The sequence below is a fragment of the Camponotus floridanus genome, unplaced genomic scaffold, assembly GCF_003227725.1.
Source record: "Camponotus floridanus strain SB8 unplaced genomic scaffold, Cflo_v7.5 scaffold159, whole genome shotgun sequence".
NCBI lineage: Eukaryota > Metazoa > Arthropoda > Insecta > Hymenoptera > Formicidae > Camponotus > Camponotus floridanus.
In genome coordinates this window covers 216,850-230,710 of record NW_020229280.1, presented here as the reverse complement: position 1 = coordinate 230,710, position 13,861 = coordinate 216,850, and the positions used below count along the sequence as shown (strand labels likewise).

General features: G+C 25.1%; 1 protein-coding gene across 5 annotated transcripts in view; it reads right to left on the bottom strand.

Moving 5' to 3' along the window:
• The window catches only part of LOC105250573 (protein sprint), a 142,255-nt gene that overhangs the window by 115,249 nt on the left and 13,145 nt on the right, over positions 1-13,861 (bottom strand). For 2 of the 5 annotated variants that reach the window (XM_025406864.1, XM_025406859.1), the window contains exon 3: positions 4,998-5,071. In XM_025406864.1, coding sequence (XP_025262649.1) covers positions 4,998-5,071 — 74 coding nt within the window. Of the gene's footprint in view, positions 1-4,997; positions 5,072-5,621; positions 5,640-12,005; positions 12,319-13,861 lie in introns of those variants that run through there. The other 3 variants (XM_025406862.1, XM_025406865.1, XM_025406866.1) reach the window with 3 other exon arrangements.

Here is a 13,861-nt window from a genome sequence, read left to right as displayed (position 1 = left end):
AAGCTTGCATTTGCAGGGATGCAAAGAGCGCAAAACAATGAAAAAATATTCATATGTATCACGACCATTTTTTTGAAAGCACTCTTTCTTCTCTTCTTTTTTTCCACCAGCCTGATGAAAACATTGGTTATCGCTAACTCGAATTTGACGAACAAAAGTGTCGGGCGCCTGTCGGAAACGGAGAATGATATTTCCGGGAAAAAATGAAGGAGGAGAGGAGGCTCGATATCTCTAGTGAAGAGCGATAGGAAAAAAATTGGAAATTTTGCGCAAAATGTCACGTCTCATCGCTCATCCTTTCCGTTCGTCCATCCAAGCTAATTTGCATATATACTCAAACGTTTTTTATCAATATACGATCGTATAAATTAAAGATAGAGATAGGATGTTAGTCATTCCCATTATATTTCCCATCCATTGCGATTAATTTGTCATGTGCCGAAAAGCGCAATATGAAGTATCTTTATAAAATGTGTAAATAAATGTTAAAAGAATAAGACATTGATTAATCTGATCTTTTTTTAGTAGCAATAATGTCATGAAGCAAACTGTATTTATATATACCTACATAAAAAAATATATACATATATACGCATACATATATAAAAATATACATACATACACAAAAATATATTTATACATATACATACATACATACATATATATGTTTGTCTAGCTTCTTAGAAAAAATCTTGAATTATCTTTTAAGAACACCTAGATTAATCTTATAATACATTTAAATAATAATTGGAGTTTCAATTATATAGCAAAAATATCTACTTTTATATAGTTTATAAATAAAAATATTGCAATATAAAGTACGAATCAGAAAATTTTTATTTAACCTAAAAGTAACGCAAAAGTTAATTTGCAAAAGTTAACTTATTACTTTTATAATTTAATAACATATATTTGACATAATTAATGTTTATCAATTTATTTTTATATCAATAATTACATCAATTACTTTAATCTTAGTATTACATATTAATAATTGATTGTAATATATATTTATAAAAATTATCATATGATAATTCATATAATATTGCAAATTGTTATGTAAATTCGATAATGTTTTATTATATTGTAATTAATTATTATTATATAAATCGTTGGTATTAAAAATGATTAAATATATAACTATTATATACTATTATAACGATGTGGTAAATAGATCGAAAAATTGGCATGTTTTAAGGCAAAATGGCATTCAGTAATCCCTACAAAGTACACAAATGATAACGGACATTATACGTCTCTCGTCATTTTTTACAGTATAAAGCAATAGTGAAGTGATGCTTCCTCTTCATCAAGTATTTACGTATATTGAAAGTGATGCAAACTAATATTGCGACAAGCAATTTATGCTGTGAGGGGTAACAGTTTGGGAAAGTGCTCGAATTTTGCATCGTGATGAAAAAAAAGAACATGAAGAATGCATCTCTGGCAGAAAAATTATAACACTTTATTACGAATAAGTTTTCAGGTAGCGCGAGATTAATAATAAATACACAAATGATATTTTTTTTTTTTTTGGAGAAGTTAGGAAACTATCTTTTTCTCGTATCTTTTTTTTTTCGTAAAAAGATGCAAAATATATAATTGAAAAATTATAAAACTTTGAATTATGAAGCAATACATAGTATTCTATTTAATAAAACATTTTAAAGCTTAAACATTAAAAGTATTTATTACGCTTGTACTCTTTCTCAAAATACATATATCTATATATATATTAATTATACATAATATATTATATAATATATAATATTAAAAACTTATAAAAATATTAAAAATACTAAAAATATATATTTATAAATTAAATATATTTCTTAAATTACATTTAAAAATGAGTGTGTATCTCTCTCTTTCTTGGAATATGCAAAAAATAATTATATATATATATATATATATATATATATATATAATTCTATTTATAATTTTATATATTGCGTAATATTACAAACAACAATATTACAACAATATTACGCAACAAACATTAATATTATAAAATATTGTGCAAAATTTTTACTAATTTTCTATTTTAATAGAAAAGCTAGATATATATTCTGTTAGTGAATAAATTAATTAGACACTTCAAGTATAAAGTTGTTTTCAGACTAAATGGTATAAATTAATATTGTATATGCACGCAAAATTAGTATCCTTGCTAACAAATGACCTAATTCGTGACATGTGCTCCAGATTAGTGTCATAATATTATGCATAATTGCTCTTCGAGCTGCCAGCTGTACGCTGTTCCAGTGTTGCCTCGTAATAACGCTCATATCATCCGTAGAATATTAGGAACAACGATTCTTTCGCAGAATATGTAATAAAAACATGCACATAATTTACACTCTATGTGTCAATAATAGCAATTTATAAATGACAATAAAATAGCAATTTATAAATGACAATAAAATAATACTTTGATGCATAAGAGTGATAAGTATTTTCGCGAAATTACGGTTTTAAAATTCTATCAGACGATAATTAATATCAAAACACAATATATTTCTTCATTTAAAATGTCTATATAATCTATATCAATATATATTTCAACATTGACGACAAATAATAATTTTGAATTTAATTTACATGTATTGACAACGCGCATGCAAAGAAAGAAAGAGATATATATATTTTAAATTTATCTATTTTATTATATTTCTCTTTAATTATAATATTAATTATATAATTTTAATCAATATTATAAAATTCAGAAACTATAGAATATTTTTGTGCGTTTACATATAAAAAATTTACATGTTCATTAATTAAATTTAAATTATTATTTTTTGTCATTAAAAAACATAATATTATTTTAGAATTATATTATTTAATAAAAAATAATATTATTTAAGAATAATAATAATTTAAATATACGTATATATTAATTTTATTATTTTTAATTTATATGTATTAATTTATATGTATTAATTTATATGTTTATTAATTTATACGTATATATTAATTTTATTATTTTATAAGAAGATTTTATTATTTTAAAGTTAATAGAAATAAGTGAAGTCAATCAATTGTATTATAAGATAAAGTTAATAGAAATAAATGAAGTCAATCAAATCAATAATGATCTAATACCCGATTTTGTAAACAATCTGTTTAAATTATTAAACGAAACACGCGTAATCATTGTCTCAAGTCGCAGTTAATCATTCGTCGATATGAAGTTCAAGTTTCAAACTTTCGAGTCCGAACCCTTCTCGAGTCCCATTGAAATTTTGTATCCTTTCAAGAAGACATCGTCCATCTTGTCTTTCCAGTGAATAGGAGGACGCACTCCAGATGTTAAATCTTAAGGTTTAACTTAACCATGTACACACACACACGCGCGCGCGCGCGCGCACACACACACACAATTATATATACATATAAGTATATATGTACACGCAGTATATAAATATATGTATATGTGTATGTCCAAAAATCTGCGTGTATGTATATGTATGTATATCAGTCTCTAATATAAACAGTTCATATAACTGGTGATCGCCGAGAAACAAAATATCAAAATCGTTTTCTAGAAAAGAAACGAGAGAAAGAAAGAGACATAATAAATAAAAAAAACAATAAATTGTATTATAATAAATAGTATTTATTATAATTTTTATAATATATGAAGCAATAAGTATTTAACCCCAGATGTTTCTTATGTAAATCGCTTTTCTTTTGCAAATTTCTTTGATTAATGTAAACGTCTAGAACTTGCAATAAAATTAATAACAAAATTAATTTATAACGAATATAGAAGATTTAATAAATATCTGACCACCCGGTACACAATATCTAGTGTTCTATATAATAACATCTCGAATATTGTAAGCGTAGTCTCTCATACATCATGAGAAGGATACGCGATATGGAAATTATTCGCGCGAGATTTTCCCCATAAATTACGTGAATTAATTTCATTTAACTTCCATCGCATATGGCAAGAATAGCTAATGTTCTCCGCGTTATAACGAAAATTTTTGTTAAATATATTTATATTGGAATAAAACATTTTTATTTTTTCTTTGCGTGCATATTTAACATATATATGAAATATGTAATTTTTTACATACTCTGTATCTCACATGTATCTGTACGTATATATACAAAAATATATTTTATATTAATAATATAATTAATAATATAACTCTTTCAGATTTTTTATATATTGTTTTATATATTATGTTTGATTTTTTAATTTAAGTTTTGGTATAAAATTGGAGAAATATAAAATTCGTTCACTGAAAATAACTTAAAATAACTTTTATAATAAGACAAGACAATATATATATATATATATATATATATATATATATATATATATATATATATAAATGTATAATATTTTATATATAAACCATAATATTTAAGAAAGTATATAAATATGTTAATAAATTTATGTTTATGTATACACAAATACATTATACACTTAATAATGCTAATTGTATTTTTAATAATTATTAAATAAATATAATAGCATATATCACTTTTTATTCATTCTTTCAATTATATATACATATATATATATATATATATATATATATATATATAATTGAAAGAATGAATAAAAAGATAGATGCTATTTATAATGTATAATGTTTTCAATTATATATATATATATATATATATATATATATATATATATAATTGAAAGAATGCATAAAAAGATAGATGTTATTTATAATGTATAATGTTTTTGTGTATACATAAACATCAATAATCGTACGATTCACAAACAAAAACAAAATTATATTTAATGTTTATATTTTCCTTTATTTATATATATTATTTATATGTACAATTATCATATTATTTATTGCAAATTGAGATCAATTCATAAGTTAAGAGAATAATCGACATAATATGATACATGTTCGAGCGAGATTTTATCGTTGATTGATCCCCAATTCGGAATGAACGATGCGCGATCGCACTTGACCTCGTCAAGGAAAGGCCAAAGAAAAAAAAGAAGATAAACTTACCGTTCGTAGGAATCCGGGGTCGTGCAGAGCTCGCTCAGCATGCAGTCCAAATCGGTCGCCAAGGAATTAAGCAACTGAAAAACAGATAAGTAGGTCAGAGAAAAGACTACAAAGATAATAGGTAAATATTTTCATCAAATATCTCTATATTAATCTTTATTATATCTTTATTAATTTAATCTTTGTTATAAAGTTAAAATTAATTTTGAAATTAACGTGGTGTTTTAAAATGAGCATATTTAATTTTTTTGAGATTAAATAATATAATAATAAAAATTAAGAATTAAATTAAAGCTATATTAATTTTAAAAAATCAAATTCATACTATTATATTAATTTTAATTTTATTAAATTTATAAAATTTATTTTCTATGCCAATGTAATTTACATCTTAAATTTATGAAATCTTCTACGTAAGAATCTGTAATTAATATTATGAAAAAAACTCTACAAGTTTAAAAAAGTTTATTTATTCTTAGAAAATAAATTTTATTTTTTCGAATAAATTTAATCTTTTTAAATTATTATGTCAGTAATAATTCAATTTCAATCCTCTTTTACAAAAAAAATTATTTTCTAAAAAATTTATTTATCGTGATTATTAAATTATATTATCATTATTACTTTGATTGATGATTTGATTATAAATCTAATTGTGAGATATCCTATATATCCTGCATAAAATGTCATCAAGACGATAATCATGGCAATAATGCTCGTCACGAGATTCCTTAGCGTGTTTCTGTCGCCGTAGTAACACAGTAAATTCTCCTCTTGTATTTGCATTGCGTCTACGAAAATCGGAAGGCCGGAAAATTAGAAGGTTTCCGTCCGCAAGCATTTTCGCAGAGTCAATATTGAGCGTTGTAGGGAAAGAAGCGATCCGATAAAGCTTCCGTGATGACATGTGAGCAGAAAAATTATATATCTGTACAGTTGAAGCTTTATACTACTTTCGCGGATTTCTTCATTCAACGTATTTTTTTATATTCGTGAGCTCATATAGTTTGTTTATTTATGAAAAGAATACGCTATTCTCTTTATTCAATATTATATATTCTAAATATATATATATATATATATATATATATATATATATATATAAATTAATGAATAAAACTAATATATTGAATTTAATAGAGAACTAATTAATCTTAAATTAATATTGTATATGTATAATATTATTCTAAAAATAAAATTATCTTAGAAGAAGATAATTTAAAAATAATAAAAAAGACATACACACGTACGTATGTATATGTGCGTCTATAATATTATATATATATATATATATATATATATATATATATATATAAAAAGAGAGAGAGAGAGAGAGAGAGAGAAAATAAAAATAAAAAATTAATAAATATTATCTATAAGAGAATACTTTGTTCGGCAATTCTATATTCCCCTTTGTTTTATTGCGGCTGCGAACGTCGCGATCATTAGCGGACCACAATCACCAACCACCCTGACTCGCATAAATACAAGCGCGTACTTGCGGTACGCAGGAATGCGCGTGAGCGCAATTTAAATACATGTTTTCCTCCCTCCAGAGAGACGAGAGTTACATCGCATGGAACGAAGCTCGAAGGGTCATCATGAAAATGTAATTGCACAATCTACCATTCCCGATCATATTTCGATTCCAATCCCTCCCACCTTCTCCGTCGATAGATAGAGCGCAGTTGCAATATGTCAATGCGAACATCGACTCCCATGACACTGCTACTGTCATGTTTACGAACTTATGCTTTTTTCACGACACATTTGACGGACGGCTAAACTACGCGATGCCGCCGGAACTCGGATCTTTATTCTTGCAAAACCTTTTAAAATATTACTGAAAGTAGCGCAGAACTGCTTTTACAGGACTTTTGAGAAATATATTGTTGTATTTTAATCTCTTTCTCTCTCCCCCCTCCCCTTCTTTCCAACCTTCCTCCTTCCTTCTCTTTTGCCCCACTCTTTAGTATGTTATTAATTTATATTATTGTTACGTTTGATTTTTATCAAATATAATATAATGCATTAAATATTTTTTTAAACATCAATTTTTTATACACTATATTAATAATTGTACGTATCAATAATTATATAAAAAAATGTTCTTGTCCATAAAATATGGTTCTTTCATGGGAAAAATGTACTTCGTTTTTTTCAACATTTTGTTTTCTTTTTTGTTTAATATTTTTATATTGTCATTATTACAAGTTGAGTTTTTATTATTTTTGATATCTTAGATGATAGATTTCAAATATGATCACTATTTTAAGTGCAGATCGTATTTTAATTGGTTGTATAATTTGTTATGTAATTTTATTATTTTTAATTAGATAAATTTTTCAAAAACAAAATTGAAATAATTTGTCTGTATTATAAACATAAAAACATTTATATAATTTTTAAAAATGTATTCTTATTATTTTAATATAATAAAAAAAACTAAAGTTCTCTTATATTTTTAATTTATTTTTGTCGAAAGTAATTTTGATGGTTTAATCAGATTTTTACGATTTTTATGAACCAAATACGACATAATTTGGATATGATTATCAATTAGATATCTAATAAAAATATCATTATATATCTAAATCTAAGTGAAAATTATTCGAATTATGTCGTGTTTGATAATTGTAATTTGTCAAAAAAGTCTCATTAATTTGATAAAATTACTTTCAACAGGATATGCGACATATTCCTGAAAAAAAATACACTAAAAATATAAAAATTTTAAATTTTTTCATTATATCAATATAATGATATAAAGATGTGAAAAAACAATATTTTTTCACATCTTTATTTTTAATAGTAAATTATATATACATATATATATATATATATATATATATATAATTTACTATTATATATATATGTATATATATATTATATATATATATATATATATGTATGTATATATTCTTAAATTTAATGTTTTCTTTCAAATAGTATAAGACGTCTTATAAGTTAGCGGAACAAAATGAGCAGAATCAATAATTAATATTCTTATTTGTTGCTCTTTTGTTGTCAAAAATTGCCAAAAAAAATTTGTTGCTCTGTAAGTTTTTTTAACAAATAATTCCGCTCAGGAAAGATTAAGTTAGCGGAACAATACATATAGCAACAAAATTGTAGGTATGTAACAATAATATAAAAATTTGTTGCTCTTAAAAGATTCAATTTATTGCTTGCAAAATAAATTTAAACAATAGCGGAAAACCTTTCACAGCCTGCAAAGCTACAAGAGTAAACTACTAGAAAAAAATTTGTTGCTTGCTTAAATTTGTTGAGATATTGTTTGAATCTGTTGCTCTCGAAATATCCAAATTTCGAATTTGTTGCTCGCATAATAAGTCTAAATAATGATGAGAAATTTTTCACAGCGTGCAAAACTAAATAAATAAATAAGAATAAACTATCAGAAAAAATTTGTTGGATATTTCAAGAGCAACAAATTAGCAACAAATTTTTATATTATTGTTACGTATAATTTTATTGCTACATATACTCGTATTGTTCCGCTAACTTAATCTTCCTTTAGCAGAACATTATTTTTTTTTAATTTACAGAGCAACAATCTTTTTTGTGCTATATATATATTGTTCCACTAACTTAATCTTCTTTTAGCGGAACATTATTTTTTTTTAAATCTTACAAAGCAACAAATTTTTTTCTTTGGCAACTTTTTAGCAATAAATAAGGAACAAATAAAAATATCATTTATAATTGATTCTGCTCATTTTGTTCCGCTAACTTATTAATTTTTTTTATTATTTTAAGATATATGTATAAGTGTAATTTTCATAATTTTTCGAAATATACTATAATAAATCAAAGCTAATTTTTTTTTCTCGATGTAAATCCCTTAATTTTCACGATTATGGATTGGTTAGAATTCCGAACAGATAATTTTTCTCATCGAAAAACTTATTAATAAGAAAAATAACGATAGATAGTGAATCGTGAGTCGGAAGAATTTGACAAATCGAGAAGAGGTCGTGGTATGCGTGCAATGTTGGAAGGTGCATTCGCTGTGATCACGTGGCGTACTTGGTATGAGTCAGCGGAGCGCGAAACCCCATAAAGTCGACGAAGCAGCCGAGTATTCTGGCTGTCGAACTTGAAGCTCTCGCTGGGGAAAGCGATAAATTCGCAAGACGTGCCGAGGAAGCACAGTACTCGGAAAACCTCTCGTTTCGAAGAAGCGTCAACTTTTTAAACCATTGGATAAAAACCATATTCCATAAAACTGATGATCTTGACATTAGCGAAAGAAAAAAGTAAAAATTAAGCGCGACTATGCATTTCGTTTAATTAAAAAGAAAAATAAGGAGACTAATATATCGCTTATATAGAAATGTAAAAAAATAAATCTTTTTTATTATTAGAGAGCTAACGTTAAAAAAAAATGTTTCTTTTTATTCAAAACAAAAATTGATTTTTTTTATTATTTTTTTAATATAATATTATATTTCCTTATATTTTTTATTAATATAATAAAAAAACTTTAAAGTTTTCATATTTTTAATTTATTTTTATTCGAAAGTAATTTTAATAAATTAATGATACTTTTGTGACAAATTACATTAAACGACATGAATCGAATAATTTTCACTTACAATTAGATATATAACAAAAAATTTTATCATACATTTATTTGAAAATTATCCGAATTATATCATGTTTAGTATCACTTTAATCGTAAAAATTAATCCATCAAAATTATTTTTAAAAATAAAAAAAAACTTTAGTTTCTCTTTATTATATTAAAATACTGATTAAAATTTTTAAAAGTTATAAACTGTGTTTTTATATTTATAAAAACAGTTCATTTTCAAGTTTAATTTTATTTTTGGAGAAAATTTATCTAATTAAAAATAGTAAAATTATATAATTATAAATCAATTGAAATACGATCTACATTTAAAATAGTGATGGTGTTAGTTCAAATCTATCAATTAAAAATCAATAGTAATAAAAAACTATCTTGCAATAATCAAAATAGAAAGATGTTAAATTTGACATAAAATAAAAAAAGCAACATAATTTTGAAAAAAGATAAAGTTTGTTTTTATTCACAAAAGAATCATATTTAATAAAAAGAAATTTATTTTCTTTTTATTTTCCTATATTTAATATCTTACATTAAAATATTATAGATATGCCTATAATATAAAGTGAAGACGATAAGAATTCAAACCACAGGCTAATTTAATTAAACAAACGACGCGAGATCGAATTAAAACGTATCCGCCGTCGTTACGCAACGTGTTGCGTGCTTCGTTTCAGCTTCTCCTTCAACAAGCAACAACGGCCGAGTGCGACGAGTGCTGATTGGATCTAATCCGTTTAATTCGGGGAATGAGTTTCAGTGGACCATTTTAATCCGAGAGAGTCCGTTTGCGTTGCGTCTGTACTCTCGTTCGCTTGCACATCAAGTGCTCTTCTTAAGCTTCAAGCTTCAAGAGCGCTTCAGGCACGCCATGGCGATATTGAACAGCCTTTTACATTCGTTCTTTAATGATCGCAGTCAGAAACTTGAGAGTCCAATTTCACGAGAATGTTGCAATTGTTCAAGAGAAGTTTCACTACTTCAGTTTCCAGTTCGAAGTCAACTTTAACAAGAATATAAAATTCAAAGGATTTCTTGTGAAGAAAATTATTAAGGGTAAATGTTTACTTTAGATTACACAGTTCCAAAAATTTTTATCTTGACATATGTTGTAGAGAGTTCATTCTGAAGTAATACATCGTTTGAATTTTGCGGCTATCTCTTTTCGTTCCTAAGATATGCAAAATTTTGAAATTTCATACTTACTTATATTATCTTTTCGTTATATCCTAAATATATTTATATTTTTTGTTTACATTTACCGAGATCATCATTCTGAATAACTTTCAGAAAGTTTTAACCGCTTGTTATTTATTAAATAATTATTAACGAAAAGAGTTTCATAAATAGAATATAATTTTACGACGACATGTATGTACATTTAAGAAGAACTATATTTGGAATATATGTTTATATGTATGTAACTAAAGAAAAAATATGTAATTTGCAATTAACAATTACATATTTTTTCTTAAAAATAACTGTGTTTTCATTACACCCAATTGATTCCTCTCATTATTTTGTGTATAAAAATATTAAGGTAAAATAATTGAAAAATGAATATTTTACTAGATATTTTATGGTATAATGTAAAATTGAGAAATTATTTCAAGTCTCATAATTCGGAAAGTATTTAATAAAAACTAACCTAATTATAGTGTTCTGGAAAGCTCTTGAGATGAGCTGCAAGAATATGCAATAAAAAGTAGGCAGTTCCATTTAAATTTTGTATCGTAAATCTTCTTCATTTTCAGGAACAGTTGTATAGACAATGTAACTTTAATGTAACTTCACCTTTTTTCCACCTTTTCGAATACAATCCAAATTCAAAAATGCTTAGAATCCAGTTTAATATTTAGATACTAAAGATGCTGATTATCTCGTAAATGATGCGTAGTAGTAATTTTTTATTAGATATGATTTTGATTGCAAATGACCTCTACTATATAAATATGTAAAACAATTATAGGTATCCATTTAAGAAAACTATGTTGACCTTCATAACTCGAAAAGATCATGAGCAAAAAAAACTTTTTTTATATGCACTTTGTGGCTAATTTAGAGCCGTGCAAATTTCTCTTATTAAACTTTTTTGTAACTTTGATCAGTTGCGAAATATTTGATCGGACATATATGGACAAACACTCTCATATATATATATATATATATATATATATATATATATATATATATATTATGTATATATATATATATATACATAAAAAAAGAAGTCTATTTATATAAAATATCTATTAATATTTTTTAAATAAATATAAATAAATTTTATTTTAAATAATTCTCTCTCTCTCTCTCTCTCTCTTTCTATCTCTTTCTGTCGCTTTTATAAAGTAGCTGCATGTATACGTATTTTATTAGCAAATCCACACTTATCGTACTTTTATTAGTCGTCCCATACATAGAGATTAATGTATATGAGTATATACACGTTCTCGTATTTCGCGCACTAGATGTTTGTGAAAAAACAACCTTGTGATTAGGCACAGTATCGCGGCGACAACATACGGACGACAATTAAACGGGTTCCCGACTGCTTGTTATCATATAATAGACGACTCATCGGGCGCATAATGCACACGCAGGAACATACAAATGCAAAACAACACGAACGCACCAATAAGTAGAAAGGCAGGCCAAATAAACGAATCGAAGGTTTGCGTCCGACTAGCGCGACATGTGTCCGCCGCAAAAGTCCAGTATCCACTGTGACGTCGTCGTAAGAATGCGTTTAATAGGATCGTGCCAGCGGGAAAGGAAGATACAGGGTGTCGCGAAGAAAAACGCAATCTTTGGTTTCTCATTTCATAAAATTAAAATATTCTATAAAATATATATCTTGAATATTTAGATAATAAAAAAGGATGTTTTGTAAAAAATATGTAAAAATACATAGAAAAAAACAAGAATTATTTATATAAAATATATATAAAATATATATAAAATATATATATAATATAAAATATATATAATATATAATATATATATAATATAAAATATATATATAATATAAAATATATAATATATATATATATAATATAAAATATATATAAATATTTTTTAAATAAATATTAAGTAAGTAGTAAATTAATGTTAAATAAGTATTTTAAATAAATTTTATTTTAGAAAGTAGTCTCTTATTTTTGTCAAAATTATCAAGTTAATCTGAAAGTTTTATAAAATCATCTTTGTAAAATTTATAAAAATTCAAATATATATATATATATATATATATACATATGCAAATATGTATGTGTGTGTGTGTGTGTGTGTGTGTAAAATAATAATATTTATAATAACATTTAAGTTTTTATATATTTTACAAAGGTGATTTTATTTAAAACTTTCAGATTAATTTGACAATTTTTCTAAAAATAAGAAACTAAAATGTTATTATAAATATTATTATTTGACAATGTTGTAAAATGTTTCACATAAATGGTAGATTATTTGATTAATTTAATTTTCGATCCACAATCAAATTTGATATTAAAACTTGAATGTTAAAATTGATAGTTGAAGATAAACTCCAATTTTTTTTACTTTTATATACAATTAAATAATAAAAATACATTCTTCTTCAATTAATTCAATTGTAAACTTTCACAAAATTTTAATTTAATTACAAATTTCTGGAAAATTTACAAAAATTAAAATATTTTTCGATGTTGTAGAAAAGACTATCAAATTGATTCGAAGAATCTGCCATTGCGTTGTAAGATATATATATTTCTGTATATATTTTCATACATTTTTTCATATTTTTTGTATATATTTTTCGCTTTTATACTAAATATTAATTTCGCTTTTCGCTATGTAATTAATTTTCGCTATATAATTCATTTTTTTCGCGCACCTAAATTTACTTTTTCTCCTAAAACACAATTATCATCTCATTTCTTATTTAATATCACAGAATAATTAATTAATACTATTTATTGAGAAGGAGATGATGAGGACAAAAGAAAAAAAGAAGAGGGAAACGTGCACGCGATAAATGCGTCGCATTTATCGCGCGCAAAACGTGACTCATTGCGAATTGTCTGGATGATCACGCGTTTTATCATAGTGCAGTCTGACTGTCAATTTCACCTGCGTATACCGTGTTACTATCTGAACACACTGTGTACAAGAACGACAGCTGCGGCCGATTGGCCGCGTTACGTGTTCTCCTCCGCTGGCCAGTCGCGGGGTGATAAGGCCATTGAAAGATACGTGTATGTATGCGTGTATGCGT